Here is a 16936-nt window from a genome sequence, read left to right as displayed (position 1 = left end):
ATCACTCCAAGTCCCCATGCTTCAATTTTGCAAGCACAGAAATCTGGGCGTACGTCCAGCTGTGAATTTCACAGCTGGATCCTCTCTCTGAAAGGGGTCTGTGCAAAAACCCTCAATCCAAGTACTCCCGTCTTTGGAAGCTTTCCTGTTCTCCAGTTAGGTGCACGTCTACTACAAAGGCTCCAATCTGTTCAGCAATTAGATCTCTGAGCTGTCTATTCACGTGGCTAACGGCCTGATAACATTGACTTTGAACCTTGGTTGGATTTAGCCGGTGGATTTTGTGAGATACAGAAGAGTTAAATCTGCAGCTACTCTAACCTGGAGTAAAAGCACTGAGGATCAAAGGACTTCAAGGGTGATGCCCATGTGACTCAGCAGAGCAACACTCACTCGCTAAGTGAGAAGCTGGCCTAATGCTTTTCATCCTCTTGCAGGTTCTCCTAATCCACGCAGTTCCCTTTTTAATCACGCCATGTCCTTTTGTGGGTTTTTAATTTGGAATCTGTTTGCATTCCAAAACACAGACTAAACTCTGCCCTCAGCTGAACAAACACGATTGCTTTAGAGTGAAATCGTAATTGAACTAGATGTGGTGAGAAAACTCTTATTGACTTTTGCCCGTGGACGCTGGAGGGATATGTTTGCATCTGAGGGAGAATTTTTCCACGTGGATAATTGTCAGGTGTCAAAGTAAAGGTCAGAGTGGGCCGTCCTGAGCTGCCATCCAGCTGCCTGTGTTGGCCATGCCTTGACTCCTGGCTGGTGGGGGGGCACTGGCAGCACAGACATACGCCAGCCCTGTTTGTGCACCAGGGTGCACTGCTTGACCAGAAAACCTTGAGGCCGTGCAGCAGTAACCAGGTGATACCACAGCAAAGTGACAGCATCGTTTAGCCCTTTTTCAGTGCTCATGCTTGCTCTTCCTTGCAGGGACTCTGAACCGTCGCTTTTAACGCGCAAAGAATAATTTGGACCAGGGTGAAAGAAGCTGTAAATTAGAGGAGTGTGAGTTTGCAATCATCCCCTCTGATCTTCTCTGCCAGGGGAGCCTAGTCAAAGATTCCCAAATTGTGGTGTGGTTTGGTTTGGTTTCTTAATGATGAATGACTTCATCATTCGTGAATGAATCGAGTCAAATGTAGGACAAATAGTGAGACACATGAATGACTCTTATGACATTTGCAGTGTCTCAATTGGTGCTGGTTTATTTAGGTGGTTTCTAAGTTTCTTTGGAAAGAGTGAGAATGACTAAACGAAGGGGGAGCCACTTCAGAAGTATGGGACTCGGTGGTGAAAGTATTGTGACAGTTAAACCTCCCTGGTGAACTGGCTGGCACAATGAGCAACGCGGCGTCGGTTGTTTTGTAAGAGCTCAGCTCCGGGAGCCTCGGGAGCCACAGGGCCGGAGGAAGCTGGGTGGTGTGCCAGGCACAGCCTTTAGGGTCAGACACCTCCCGGTGCTTGGGCCAGGTGCTCACCAGCCCCGTCTGGGATTCCAGCTCCTACTGGGAAGCAGCTGGGTGCTCCTCCAGAGGTGTCTGTGAAGGTCCCGGTGTTGGAGGGCTCCTGAAATCAGAGGCTCTGTGCAGCTCTCTGCATCCAGCCTGCCCAGGGGCAGCACCTTCAGCCTCTGCTTGCAGGGAAAGGGGCACGTGAGGCACAGCTTTAGTCACCCAATTCACAGATCTGCCAAAAACCCCCAAATAAGGCCCAGCATTTCTGTAGGTAAGCGGTTGCCAACCTAGGAAGTTGTCTGTATGGCTTTGAGGAGTCTCACGGTTCAAGTCCTTGGATATGAAGTAATTGTAAATGGTACAAAATGATGCTTGCAGAAGGCTGGAAACAGTGTGAACGTGAGCACTGACCTCTCAGGGCAGGTCTGGGGAGCAAACTGGCTTGGTGAAATCAGAGGACCGAGGCAAATCAGAGCAGAACTTGTAGTTATTTAATTACATTCGGGTTCGTGCATCTCTTCTCTTTAAAATCATTCCAGTTTGCCTTGTGCACAAGGAAATGCACACATGTGTTTGCTCTGAATGGGGTGCTGTCTTCTTCCTTGGAAAGCACACCAGGGTCAGGGTACTGATTACCAGCAGACAAACCCTGGGGGTAGATTTTTGGCTAGGTGGGCTGCTTGGACACCTCTCCTAAGGTCTTCCTGCAGCCTCATGTCATCAAATAGCTTCTACAGACATCTTCTTTTAAAAAACACTGTGGATTTTAATACACTTTTTCTTCCAGATATTTTTATAGGTTACTAATAAAATAAAAAGCCCACAAAATGATTGTTATGTCAGTTTTCAAAATTACTATCTATGAGGCTTTGTTTTACGCTTGATGACATTTCATAGCTCTTCCCAGCTTCCAGACTAGTGCAAGCTTCAGATCAAAATTAAGACTTACCCAAAATTCAGGCGGTTCTGCTTAATGGTCTTGGGGTAGATGTAGCTTTTAGCGCTCCTCCAGCCTATTCTGTCATGCAGAAAATCATCTCTGCTTTTCAGAAACCACTGCTGAGCGTGAGTGTCCGTGCGGGAGGGCTGGAGGGAGCCTTCCCTGCATGTGACATTCCAGCGCAGCTCTCGAGGGGCCGCGTACCCCGGCCATGCGAGCAATCTAACCCTTCATCACGGCTAGACTGTAATAGTTACAAGCATTTCAACAGACTGTGGTCAATAGAACAAGACATTCATTTCCTCCCGTGGATGCAACGAGAGATGCACGCAGTTGATGGCTGCTTTATTACAGGAAGCACGCGTTGCCACACAGCCACGCTCTGCTCGGGCTGAGCCAGGCCGAGGAGCGAGAGCAGTCAGCCAGGGCCCGGCTCTGCCCCTGCCTCTGCAGCGACGGGAGCTCCGTCACGCCGTGTGCATGGACCAAAACCTTCGAGTTTTTTTTTTTTCTTTTCGAGATGCGCACTGCCTGCAGATGCACCAGTTATCCGGGGAGTCCCTGTCCGTGGCACCTGGACAAAAATGCTCTGGCAGGCCGAGAAGTGAGAAAATGAATTTTCTTTTCTTCAGCAAACAGCGCGCGCCATCGTGCCTGGATAGATCGAATTTGTTTTGATAGCAAAACAAGTTCTATGGAAACCATTGTGAACCCTGCAGTGAGGCTGCCCAGGAGAGTTGGGGAAAGCCGCTTTTGTTTGTTGTGCTTGGCATCGTTTTGCTCTGGATGAAGATGCTTTAATTTTGTGGGGAGACCCAAGAGAGCATTCCTCTTTTTCCATACCAGAAAGCCTTCCAAGCTGGCATAAACGTCCCCTCTTTCCAGCTGCTCCTTTCCAAACACACTGTGCCTCCTAAAGATAGTCTTTACAGTGGCTGGGGCTGGTGGAAAACATGAAGCCTGCATGGATTAGCAGAGGAATTCATTTGGGCTGACGAATTGGGTTTCCCTCTATAAACAGCACTAGTGTTTTCATCTTCTGGACAGCACAGCAAACTTCACGTCCCCTCGCTCCTCGGCCCGCCTCTCCCGCGCTCTGCATGCATCCAGGCCGGCCTCGGTGCGAGACACACAAAGTCCTGCTTATGGGGGAAGGCACAGAGCACACGGCCAGCGAGGCGCTCTCGGCTGTCCCCCTTCTCAGAGAGGTTTTTTTTTCCAGCCCTTTAAAGCGATGCTGAGGTTATTTGGTTTTCTCGGTTTATTTTTGTTTCCAGGTAAAAGGGAAATTAAAGTAATCCCTTCTCCTCTGGGTTAGCGACCTTCCAAGCAGCCCACACTATATATTTATGCATTTACTGTTCAGCTTTGTTTATCTTCTGCTATGATGTGCTTATCTGCAGGAGGCAGGGATTCTCTGAAGAGGGTTGTGTCTGCTCCTTTTCCCCCGGGACTTAGGGCACGCAGAGGCTGGGCTGCAGGGGCACGGCACTGCCTGCCGGGCTGCCCTACCCCTGCCAGGGACACACAGGTACTGCTTCTCCAGCCATGTGGAAAACAAAGTTTGCTCTTTTCCCAGCATTTCTCATGTTAGTTTGTGGGATAGAGCTGAGTGTCCACCTAGCACGCCTCTGAATGCCTCTCCTGCAACAAAGGCACTTGTACAGTTTATGCTTTCTCTCGGAGCTTACTTGGTAAATCTCATCATCGGGGTTTTTAATCACCCAGCATTGTTTGCATCGTGGCTTGGGAGGGAGGGGAAAGTCGTGGAAGGGCCGATGATGCGATCAGGCTACGTTTAGCAGGGGTTGTGTTTACCTGATCAGTGCTGGATGATTTTGTCCATGTCACTGAGTGACTTAGTATGGAATAGAGCTGTGTGGCTAAAAACTGAGTACTTGGGGTTCAGCTATCAAAGGGAAGAGTTATTTCAGTGATAAAGCCTTATCCCTTAACTTTACTTAATCCCTGCATTCTCACATGTGTAACCCACACCCCATTCTAAGCTCATTCCTTGGGAGACTCTGCACACTCTCCTGCCCTTTCAAGGCACTCTGGATCCATTTGTTCTCTGGCTGTAGCAGGAGGTGTCTGCTCTGGGGTCAGGGGAAAATGAGGACATTATTGTGGGCTCAGGAGAGAGCAGGAAACTGTACTGGGCATGGGAGAAGTACTGGAAGGGACGTGTGCTGGGTGAATTCATCACCCACATTCATGTATAACCTGTCCTGCTGCTGATTCATGGCATTTTTACAGATAACATAGATTATACTCATAACAGTATGGAATTTAAGAAGAAAAAAAAAAGAAAGCAGAAAACCTGCAAGCAATGCCACAGTGTTTGAAGGTTTATCAATCTGCAGTGCATTTGTTATGCTGCATTTTGTGGTGTAGGCATTGGGATACTTTCACAAAAAGCAGAAGCTGTTGGTGTCAAGATGCAGTTGGCTGCAACCAAAATACTTTCTCTGCCACGTCATTTGCTGTAGACACCTACTATGTAGGTCCTGACCACCTCGCTCTCCTCTGGTGTGGTTATGGTGGAGCCGAGCACCATTCCCTTTGGGGTAATGAAGAGGCTGCCCCCAGGACCCCAGGAGAGGAAGGTGCTGGCTGGGACATGGACTTTCCTGCAGAGCTGCTTTAAGCAGGCTCACTGGCAGCTGAGGTTTTGCAGCTGGAGCATCAGCCATGCTGAACCACACGAGGAAAACAAAACCGAGCAGATTTCCAAAATACTAACAGCTGGATGCAGATGACATTTCAGAATGAAAAAAAAAAAAAGAAAAAAAAGAACAAACCAAACAAACCACTCTCGTGTTGCTCTTTCCCCCTTCTGATGCTGCCCCCATGCAGTTGAGTGCCTTGTCCAGGCAGGCGAACAAGAGCTGCAGCCAGGGGACATTTCTGGGACACCCCACCTGGGAGGAAAGGGGGGAGTCCCCACTGGAGACTGCCAGCCTCTGGAACCATAAAAATTGCCTGTCTTTGCAGGTGAAAGGCTGCAGCCCTCTGTATCTAGGTCACCCTTCAGATCTCAGCCAGGGTCAGCAGTGACCAAACCCTCTCTGGAGACTCAGCTGGCAGTCTCTACTTGCAGCAGCGATTTACAGCCCCAATATAAACGGTGCCGTTATTCTCAGCGTTGCCTCCAGCCATGCCTGGAGCAGCCCCAGGAGGGAAGCCCCCTTCCTGACCCGCAGGGCATCACCCTGCATGCTGACAGCCCCTCAGGGATGCTGGCTGCTGCCTTGGCTGTGGACGTAATGCTTGCTGCTCAGCGGGGCACCTGCAGGTGAGCGGGCACCCTCAGCACAGCGTGGGGAGTTTTCAGCTCTGGGAGGCTCCTCTCGCCTGCTCCCAGCACCCACGGCAGCGTGAGCCCGCTCTGAAATCATTGTGGCTTCGCCACCCACTAAAACCTGGAGTGTGCTTTATCTTCTTGGCAGCAAAAGGGAAAGACCCTGCTTCTTGGACAGTTTATCTTTTCCCACCAGTAATTACTTTCATTTTTAGGTCTCTTGAGGGGGTGTTTTTTCACACCTGAAATCTTCCCTTCCCTTTACTGGGCACCTGCCTGTTTTCCTGCTGCTGGCCTCGGGTTATGGCAGCACTGCGCAGTGTCGGTCCGTGGTGGTGCCACACTGTGAGCCTTCCGTGTGGTGACACTGCAAGGAGCGTGCAAGGAGGCAGCGTTGATTCAGTCCTGTTACAAAAATCTTCCCATCTCTCCTCGACATCCTAAAAGCTAACCCCCAGCTCCTCTTGTAGGATTCCTCTTGTTCACCAACGTTTGTTCCATCTTCTCTACCATGGTGGCACAGGTTGGGCCAGATTCTGAGAGGCGATGCGTGCTCGTGTCTTTGTATAACTGATTGTTTTTTTAGAGTGGGTAAATGTCTCATCCACAGAGATTTAGCTGACAGTTAGCTACCAAAATAGCTTTAAAAATCTGGCCTTGAGGAAGGTACCAGCGGCTTCATATTATTCTGTTATGCTGTGTGCGTTAACCAGGGCATTTCATCCGTGTTGGCAGTTGCTCTCCTTCTGAGACCACTGAGAAGGAGTTATTGTGAGCTTGGCCTTCGAATTTGCTACTGCTGAGTCTTCCAGCTGTCTGGGGCTGGTTCCCCAACTGCAGGACAAGCAGTGTTCCCGTTCAGTCCACGTTCCTTGCTGAAGGAGCGGCCTGCCAATTGCTTTTGAAAGTGTTCTGTAGTCAGATGAGTTCATACCACACGTAAGAAAGTTTTATCTTTATTTTAGGCAAGAGGGTGTTTTATCACAACGTGTTTTATCCAAAGCCTTCGCCGTGTGGTTGGAATTCACCCAGGAAATGTAGCAGTGGATGGTTAAATGCAAACTAATGGGTTCAAGATGAGCTCCAGACGCGGGGCTCGTGAGCTGGCTGTGCGAAGGAGAACGTTGTCATACAGCCCATGGGAACTTGGGAGGGATTAGGACGGTGTTGCTAGGTGCTTGCCGTGTGCCCCTGAGCCACGGCGCTGGGCAGGGCGCCTCGCATCCTGCCTGGGTCGCACAGGGATGCAGGCAGCTCGGAGACCTCACAGCTGGAAAATTTGGGACGGCTCATTACGTCCGGGAAAGGATTCCCCGGGGCAGTCTCTTTGGGTGGTTGTTCCTATGGCTTGATCTAGACTTGGGATGGGAGGTCTGCAAATAATTGAGGGCTAATGTCTGAACAAATGTAGGTTATTGCTGTTGTGGTGAGGTTGGAAATTGCCCAGCCTCCATAGCTCTGGCTGCACTTCAGCTAAAGCCAGTCACCTCAGCAGCTATTGGGCATGGAGGAGCTCCGCTCTCTTTCTGGTAATTTATATCCCCCCTTCTCTTTTCTCTTCATATTGAGAACACAAGTTTTATTGTTTGTGTCCTTGACTCAAACTGAAAGTTTTAAATCCACAGATGATGCACATACATTTTTGTTATGTTGTCAGGCCATTTACTGTCAGAGCTTCCCGTCCTTCTGAGGTGAGATGCAAAGGCAGTTACACTGTCTGCTCCCCAGAAACTTTGCACTCCTTTTGTAGTTACAGGTATCTCTTACAATGAGCTCTCCCTCTCACCTCATCACAGCCTCTAATCTGTCTGTACGCCCCATAGGATTATTTTTATCATCGTATTTTGGTACAGTAGAAAACCCCTCATGGCTGAGCTCTCATTGTGACAGATGCTGTATTGACTCCTAAGATAAAAAACCAACCCAACAACAAACAGTTGCTGCCTCAAAGGGCTTACAGTCAAAGAGCAAAATAAAAGCTAACAGATGGATGTGGGCCAACACGCAGCATCTTGTATGTGGCACCTCCTTGACATTGTTTTATGTGAATTGTAACACTCTGTCAATAACCACTTAAATACTTAATGGTCTGGCTTCTTTCCAGTGAACTTGGGGCATGTAACTGGAGCCCCAAAGTTACTTGCCCTGTTGTCATGGGCTCCTATTACCAAGACCTGCAGACCTCCCTACCCTCTCCCTTTCCATCACCTGCAGAGGCAGTTCCTGAGAGCAGTGCTCTGAAAACAGCGCTCAGCTATCAGTGCCTAATGCAGAGGGGAAGAACCTGCTCCCAAGCATGCGTTTGCTGAAGGACGTGGAATTGTGATAGAAAAATAATCTGTATGCAAAAGTGATTTCATATGTTCCCATGCTCGGGGTTTTGCACTAGGAACACTATGCCTACTGCCCCAAATCCTCTTTAAAATAAGGCACATAAGAAACATATGCCTTCTTCGTGCTCGCTGTTCCGAAGTTGTTTGTGAAAGCAGAGTAATTGCAAGCAGAAGGTCATTTGCATGCCTGTTGCATAGGAAGGCTTGGTCTATCTCGCAGTTGTTCATAGGCCATTTGCGCATCTCTCCTGTTCCCTTGGACAGTGGTTTTCTGCTGGCTGTTTTCTCCTGAGAACCAGCTTCAAAACTCAGTTCAGACACGTTTGAAGGAAACCTGGTTTGCTGGGGAGGACCAGATCCTGCAAGAATCCACAAGCCCTTCGGCAGGGACGCTTGCAAAGTTAAGACGCTGCAGAAGATAAGATGCCAGAGAATTAGAGCCAGTAAATAGTTGTCTGGATTAATAGACATAAGCACAAGTGCTCAAGGGAGGAAAATAGATTACATTATTGACTGTTCATCCCCTGCAAAACTGCCTTAAGGGAAGGGTAATATGGTTTGCTTCCCCTCAATTAAATATTTGTTAAATGGTTTGTTTCCCCTCAATTAAATATTTGTTCTGGTAGTTCCTTTGTGACAGAAACACAAAAAGCAGCAGCATTGCCTATTCTCGTTACTTTCAGCTAATCCTGAACATGCTGTAACTATTCATCGGTGCCTACCCCCCAATTATTTCCTGTAAAACACAGCTTTCTCCCATCCATTCTTTTTTCTCTCTCTCTTTTTCAAACACTTCGCTGAATGACTCATATCACCTCTCAGTAAATAGGTTAAGTCTAGGAGAATGATGAAACTGCAAAGTGCCATGTGAATAAACAGTGCTGTCGCTTGGGTGCTTTTCCTGCCGGCAGGTACTATTTTAGAGGCACTGCGGTATCTGCGACAAATTGCATTAGTGCTCAGACCGCGAGGTGCAAGCTACTGTAGGAAAAAATCATCAGCAAACACCTTTGGTTTTGCTGTTTTTAATCTAAAAGAAATAGATGTTAATACCAAATGGTGCTGCTTATCTCAGCAGTTTTGTAGCAAATTCACAAGGTCCATACGCCGCTCACAGAAATAGATGTGAGCACAGTTCACCCCTGTGCTCTGCAGCAGCAGCCACGGAGTTAGATCAAGAGTTAGGAGTGAGAAAGTGGAGCCTCCTGCCTCGTATTTTTCAAGCTTCAGTCCATCAGTGTAGAATTTCTGTATTTGTTTAGCCAACTAATGTGGTTTAAGAAAATGAACTCCATCCTGTTCTGGTATAAGTTTTTGTATATGTATTTATGACGTGCATCTTCTGCTTGGAATAGTTCACTTGGTCTCATTGCATGTTAACTAAAACTAAATACAAACTTCATTTTTTCTCAGTAACTTACTAACTATCAACTAGAGAGAGCCAACTGCATGACTCAAACATGTGTCCACCCCTTACAATTTCAGCCAAAACTATCTGGCACCAGAGGACTGCAGAATGAAAGTCATATCTAAATATATGTGAGCAAGAAAGAAAGTCAGTTAAAAAAAGACTCTGTTATGGAAAGCTACTACAAACCAAATCCACGGTGGCCTGGAGTTCCTCCTCACACCCAGGCTGATCTAGTTTTCCACTTTCAAGGTATGCTTCCCAAAGTGGCTACTTAGACTCCTAGAAGAACTTCACCAAGCTGTCAGACACTATGTAATGCCTTACACAGAGTGACCGAGCAGACTTAAAGGGTTTATCTGGTAAACAAACAGACTATTTATCGTCCTCTCAGCAAATTTAATAATACAAGAGTTTTTGCTTTTTATTCATATGGTTCCTGGCAGCGTCACCATTAACATTCAGAGACAGTCCCGTGCCAGGTAACCCAGGCCTGGAGCTGGGACCACCCCCGTTGCCATCACTTGGATTTGGTTTCAGCATGCGCAGTGCTGAGGAGCAGGCAGAAAAAGGGTGCTGAGACTGGCACTTACAGAAACACCCCAGTTTGATGAGGCGCCTCTCCTCATTGTAGCCATGCAGTGACCAAGATGGGGTGCTCTACATTATGGGTTTTTACACCAGTGTGAAAACTGACCCTCCAGATGAGCTCCAAAGGCTTCCTGCCGTGGCAGGAGGGAAAGTGCACTACGTTTTGCCCGAAGGTGCACTTCTCTCATTGCCAGCTGGCACGGATTCTTCCTCCAATCAATGTGTAAACAGAGTTTGCACCTATCTTAGAATCACCAGATTAAAAAATTATGTTTAAATAGTGAAATTCATCAAGCTAACAGGAAATCACACTCAGGAGCAGAATTTGCTCTTTCTCTTGCCATTCCAGGCAACAACCCAGGATGAGAAAGCTAGTGCAGGTGTATCCTGCAGATACCACGTAACCCCTGGTTCATGGAGAAAGTGCCTAGAAAACTCAACTCATCAATTTATAATAGATTGAAATATTCAGCTGGGTTCAATAGGAGAAACCACCACAAGTGGCACCCGCTCAGTTCTAGAATTCCTTCCTTCAGCTCACCTTAGCGCACCAGTTGGTGCCTGTTTCTCCGGGCCAGAACGCCATTTGTAGGCAAGATAATTCTCCCATACATTGTTTGCACTTCTGATTTCAGTCCTCTTGTTATGGGGGTCTCAATAAACTGGTCTACCAGGGAATTAAACAACCCGTTAACACCCAGTTCTCTTCTTAACTGATTAACTGTGTGAAAGTCCTCTGGCCATGGAAGCGTAATGATTTTTTACTAATCACTTACAGGTTCAGGTGCAACTTATTACTGATTTACAAGATTGTAACCGTTTGTGTAACGGGCTGAAGTGAAGCATGGCAAACTGGGACAGACCCCATGGTGTGTAGTACGGGGAAAGCAGTGTGGGGTCTGCATTATCTCCACCCGTGCAAAGTGCTCTGCCTTCCTTCCCCTGGAGCTGCTCACTGCTTTGTATCACTGGGAAGAAAGGGCCTGGAGGGCACAGTTGGCAGAGTAACAACTTCTGCCTGAGGATTGTGCATGGATAATGTGGAGAGAGCAGCCAGCTTCGTGCAGTGGTACCCAGGGGCTCCCAGGACACGGCATCCCCAGGGCGGGGGATGCTCCGTAGTCTCCTGGCTTTGGATGCCATAAAACAAAGACAGAATACTGTTTTCAGAGTGCTCCTTAACCTGTGTTGGCTCAATGTTGATCATCTTAATAGAAATACTTAGGACCTAATTTTTAGAGATATTGAGTGCTCCAACCCTGACTGAAGGTTATGGGTTTATAGGTGTTATCTTGCTATCTTACCTTGGTGGCTACAAGGATGCTTACAGTGCCTGAGCTCAGCACCTCATGCCTTTGGTAGTTTGGGATTCAAGCTACCTAAGGACTTTATAACATCCCTGTGGGAGTATTTTGAAAATGAAGTGCTCTCCGCTATCTCCACATGCTCTATACAGGCTCATTCCGTGTCATCATCACACGGGCTCCTTTCCTTCCAAGTCATCATCATCTCAGGCTCTTTTTTTTCTGTTAAATTTCCTTTAAATACTTCTGTGAAGTATTTAAGTTCCCTGAGTGTGACCTCCACAGTCTGCATTTTTCAGACTCAAGCAAACCCTTGATAGAGCTGGTCCTTTGGGAACACTTTGGACTTGGCCAGGGCGACATGGCAAGATGATGGCATAGCAGAGCTCCAGGCTGCGAGCCCCACTGTCCAGTTGTGCCTTAACCACTAGGTCACGCTTTTTCCTCACAGTTTTAACACAGATGTTTCATAGCAATAGGCTTTTGGTCTTTTCTGGAAGCAGGCTGACAATAGTGGAAGTGCTTAGAAAGTCCTTAAAAGTTCTGGGGTGTCGTCATGGACAGATTTGTGCTTTGAGTATTTCCTTCTTGATACTTTTGATGTACAGTGAATTTAGGACACTTTTTTTTTTTTTTTTTTTTAACAGCAATGCTATCTTTATTTTCTGCTCTTTTGCTGCAGAACCACGCAGCTTCCTGTTAAAGATTTTGGGTAGGATGGTACCACAGATAGACATCTTTTTTTTTTTTTTTTGCACCTCACTCTGGAAGCTTACTGACATAGAAGGGGAGCTGAGTTAAATGGCGTGAGCGAAATAGAGATCCCGCAAATCGCAAGGAGTTTAGCTATTGATTTGAGTTGGGACAGGCTTTAGCCAAAAATATGTGTTTTATTTAGATTCTGTTTTCCATCAGATATCTATATTATGATGTTAAATTCATGGAAAGATGCCGATGGGTTTTGAGTCTATTGAAACTATTGTAGCAAAAATGCATCACGGGACTTGACTGAGTTTGGGGCTCTCGTAGTTTGAAATCAGTAACTTCTTCCAAGAGTTTGCATGAGTAACAGAGATGACACGATTGCTGTTGAGCTGGATGGCATTAAAGAGGCTTATAGTTCACACAGATAAATTACAATACAAAAAAAGTTCAAGGGTGCCTCTCCTGGCATTACTTCAATAAGGAGAAAAACCCTTTGGAGAGGTGGAGATGCAATTAAAGCAGAGCTTTACAGCTGAGCACTTCTTGGCAGTTATCTGCCCCAATTTTCCAGAAAAAGCCTTTCATTGCTGTTGATTTATAAAAACATCCCCCCCTCCCCCCGGTATTTTTCCCCAAGACAGTTTGTTGGATTTGGGCTCCTTGTGCCTGATACACCTAAGTTTGTATTTACCAGTCAATTAGTTGCTCTGCTTGCATGTGCAGAGGCTGATTTTCCAGGATGCAGAATATAAAATAGGCTGTGTACTGAGTGGTAGGTTCCAGCGTATGATACGTGGCTGCACAATCTGAGGGAGCCAACGAAAATATTTCTCTTCTATATATAGTCACCTGAAATCCAGCAGCAAAGGCACTTCTGAATCCTGTACTCAAAACTAGCTTAGTTTTTAAGAAGCGCTTTTTCCTCCTTAATATTGGAATAATTTTTTAATTTCCACATGGTTTTGTGGGAAGTGCCAACTGCTTTCATGATGTATTCAAAAGAAATCTAAGAAGATTAGATAGGAAAAAAAAAGAAAAGAAAAAAAAAGAATCAGAATCTTAAACATTGCCATTTTATGAGAAAAAAAACTTCATTTGTATTTGAAGGAAAGACTGTAACTTGCATAACTTCTTTGCACATATCTTTCCTCTTCCTTACAACTCAAGCAGAGTGTAATTTACACAGCCACCGTGCTTAGATCTCTGATTTGAAAGAAGGGACTGACTTTTGATCTGGCATAAATGTGTCATGCTTTATTTGGGCCACGAAGATGATAATACACCTGAGTTTTGCAAAAGGCAGTGACTAGTCTTTGACCTGACTCACAGACACATGGACCTCCTGTGCCTCCGAAGTCTCAGATCAAATTACCAGCATTTCTCGTCTGTTTTGTGATCAATTTAGGAGTGTAATTTTTTGCATACTTATTTTTAGATAATATCAGTTGAGAAAAGAGGGGGAAAAAGTAAAATCTAGTGCTGGATCTGAGCAAACAGAAAGGTCAGCGGTTACGTTCTGCCTTATGTATTGTATATGCTGAAATGTCCTTTTAATAAATTAAAGCACAAAATGAAAGAGTAGCTGAAAACTGTAACATTTGGCCTTGCAACATAGGCCAAAGGTTACTTTTTTTTCTCAAAAATGGTTTTGCAAATCTTTTTCAGAGCTGATAGATACACACCTTAGCTGGATACAAAACATTATATGAAAAAGAATGACTGTGATCTTTGATCCAAGCAATCAAAAAGAAAGGTAATTGGTATTTTTCTGCCTTTTCTCCAGCTGTGTGTTTCTCTTAACCTTTATTTATTTATTTTTTTCAATGAAAAAGTCATGCCCCTTTTTATTTGGCTTAGAGGGTTTAAACTCTTATTTAATTTACTTTAATTTTTTCATCCTTTTTCTTCCCTACGTGTGTACCACGGAGCTGTCCTGCATTAGCCGGGGCTTGGTGGGCAGGAAAGGAGAGACGGGGCTGTGCATGCTGGGCCGAAGCATCCTGCTGGCAGCAGCCAGGACCACGCTAGGACCACGGTTTGCCTGGTCACGTCTTCGTGGCACGCTGAAAGCTCAGGGTTCAACTTCCCTCCCTGGTCCCTGAAATGCCATCAGTCCCTCCCCGTGAGCCTTGTGTTGGCTGCACACGTAAGATGCCTCTCGGCCACGCTGGCAGAGCAAAGGGAACATGTGGGATCCATGCCCAGCAGCGTGGTGCAGGGAGCGACCCGTGGGAGGTTGGCTTTGCCTCCTGCGATGGGACCTTCGCTCTAAGAGGATCCCAAAAGCCCAGCCACTGCAGCGGATACAGTGCTGTGACAGCATTGACTCCGTTGGTGTTATTCCAGACACATAGACGGAATAATGCTAGGAGAGCTGTTACAGTGCGTGTGTGGATGTGTGTGCGCGCACGCATGCATACGAGTGTGTGCATGTATGTAATCAATTCCAAGGAGCCTGACTCTTTGCCAGCTAAAACTGGAGACTGTTTTCTGTCTCTGGACTACTAGTTGAAGCTCGGTATTTAATACAACCCACTATCATCCCACAAGCGAATATACTCCAGATTTCTATCTGAGAGGATGCGAATTAGAGTCTTAAACGTCTTTGAGAAGTGGAGCCTGAGAGCCTGACTGTAACCCATCAAAGCTGGGTGATTAGCACAACGCAGCCAGCCCCCTGTGATTTTAGCCAGTCTCCAAGCTAGCGTGGGGATCTCCAAGCACCAGAGCTGTGGCAATACCCATCCAGCAGCAGTATCTAACAGGATATGCTGAAGAGATTCAGGCCTCCCTAGGCATTTCCTTGGTCTGGATGGCTGACGTCAGCTCTCATTTCAATACATTTTTTTATGATTTCATCTTTCATAATCTTTGCATATGTCCTCATGTCCCCATTTAATTGCTCATTAAATGGATCAACAGCAGTGTGCTCCAGAGCTGCCACATGCCAGGCACCTTAAATAACATTTTATTTATTAATCATGTTATCTCTATTTCCTCACAGCTAGAAATGAGCAGATAATGAGAACTGATACTTGAGAGGCATTTTAACCATGTTACCAAAAAAAGATAGGTGGGACTTCAGAATAGCAAGTTCCGTGCATGAGCTCAGCTTCCTCTGAAGTTTAGATATGTCTCAGTTTGCCGGTTTTGTTCACCCTGCTATTGAAACCCAAGCCGCTGAGATTACACCTCAGGCTGCATCCAAGTGCTCCCCAGATCTCTGGAGCAGATGCGCTGGAGGTGGGCAATGTCACCAGGCTGTGTGGAAGTGACTCCAAGCCAGGAGAGCCATACCTGCCTTGGGATCCACTCCATGTCTGTTAGTTTAGGGGCTCTGGGTGTAGATTTTGGCTTTTTGTGCTTGGGCAGTTGTTGACTGGCACATCCTTCCCTTGGAGCTCCAGTGTAGCTGAGCTTAAATTGCCCCTCACTGCCCTCCACGTGGATTTAGCTGGAATTCAGGGTGAGTACAGGACATTCAGGCCACCCAATGACAGGGAGCGACCTTGTCATTTGGATACAACAAAACCCCAATTTGCAGCCTGTGAGAGCTCACACGGAGGGAGCCCGGCTGTGCCCTCCAGCGTGGTCCTGCAGCCCCTCCACAGGGCTGCTGTTCCACGTCCCCCTGCAACTGTAGCTCGTTCAGATTGCTGTCCGTCTGTAACCTCAGCCCACAAAACCCACTGCTGACCTCCAAGACAGCATGCAGGAGGGAAAGTGAAGGCTGCAGGCTGAGTAAGCCGTCACCGCATCGTCCCACCTGCCTGGAGCCGCGAGCGGGACCGCGCTGGCTGGGCTCGGGGCTCGCGGTTTGCTATTGCTGCTCGATAGCTTTCGCTTCGCCTGAAGCTCAGCCTGAGAAACAGCACCAAAAAGGGACCCCTCCGAAGGCTAAGGGTTAGCAAACACCATTAATTACCTGCTCGTTCACCTAATATTTAACCCCTCTTAGACCAAGATGACTTGGCTCGATGTTTCCATGAGCAGTGGCTGCATTGTATGAAAGGAAACTCGTACACAGCATTTTTGGTGTGCTGGCAGCTCAAACAAACCTGTCAATAAATAAATCGGCCTGCAGCCTCAGCCCACTTGTTGTTAGAAAGGAAATGACCCTGTGAGAGTGGGTGCCCACTTCTTTTACCTCACTGCTATTTTTAGCTGAGACTGTGAAAAATTTCCATTGAAGACCTGCTCCTCTCATTTCCTGGGTAGAGCAAACAGGAAGCCCTTCTGACTGAGCCACAGGAGGGCTTTGCCTGAAAGTAGACCAACCTCACCTCCCTCTGGTTGCTTGCTTGCACTGCAGAGCAGCTATAACCAAATCCCCCCCCTGTGAAGTGCTTCACAGGCATGGATTCACCCAAAAGGCTGAGGACAGAGGCCACCAGGTGACAGTGGCTGCAGAAGGCTGGGCAGCAGGAGAGGCCAGGCTGTCAGACACCTATTTTTGGCCCATGTGCTCCTCAGCAGGCACCAATCTGATTGAAACCAGGCGTTTCCTGGCTGGAATGAGAAAGAAGAGCTGAAACCCAGGCTGCTCACAGGGGGATTTCTGAGCACGGAGGGATGGGTCGTGCCTCGTGTCAGAGCCCACGGCAGAGACCAGGGCGGCTCGCTGCACTGCTGGGCTCCCCAGCCCACAGGTGGGCTTCTCCAGTGAGACCCTGCAGAGCCTTCAGCCCCCTCCTCATCCTCCATCAGCACAGGCCATGGGGCACATGGAAACTCAGAGGACTGCTGCCCTGCGCCTCCCACCCTGCACCTACACTGCTCTGTGCAGACGTTTGGTCCTTGAGAAGTGCCCAGCCACACCAGACAGCTGTATAGCAACAGCTCTGAGCTTCACATAAACCATAGATTTTTTTTTTTCTGAGATAAATTCCATTGTTGT

At 47.2% G+C, this 16936-nt stretch overlaps 1 protein-coding gene and 1 long non-coding RNA gene across 10 annotated transcripts in view; one reads left to right on the top strand and one right to left on the bottom strand.

Annotated features, from left to right (window-relative positions):
• NFATC2 (nuclear factor of activated T cells 2) overlaps positions 1 to 16936 on the top strand; it is a 108392-nt gene that overhangs the window by 84090 nt on the left and 7366 nt on the right. For 2 of the 9 annotated variants that reach the window (XM_072026605.1, XM_072026599.1), the window contains one exon: positions 13705 to 13792. The exons of the other annotated variants lie outside the window; for them this stretch is intronic. In XM_072026605.1, coding sequence (XP_071882706.1) covers positions 13705 to 13748 — 44 coding nt within the window. In that variant the 3' untranslated portion in view covers positions 13749 to 13792. The remainder of the gene's footprint in view (positions 1 to 13704; positions 13793 to 16936) is intronic. 9 annotated transcript variants of the gene reach the window in all.
• On the bottom strand, positions 7206 to 10761 carry LOC110353898 (uncharacterized). Its single transcript, XR_002405094.4, has 2 exons — positions 10572 to 10761; positions 7206 to 8440 (listed from the first exon to the last, which is right to left on the bottom strand). It is a non-coding gene; the product is annotated as an uncharacterized lncRNA (long non-coding RNA).

This window comes from Anas platyrhynchos, chromosome 21 (assembly GCF_047663525.1).
Source record: "Anas platyrhynchos isolate ZD024472 breed Pekin duck chromosome 21, IASCAAS_PekinDuck_T2T, whole genome shotgun sequence".
In the NCBI taxonomy this organism is placed as follows: domain Eukaryota; kingdom Metazoa; phylum Chordata; class Aves; order Anseriformes; family Anatidae; genus Anas; species Anas platyrhynchos.
Note: the sequence above shows the minus strand (reverse complement) of the source record. Positions and strands in the feature narration are given on the sequence as shown.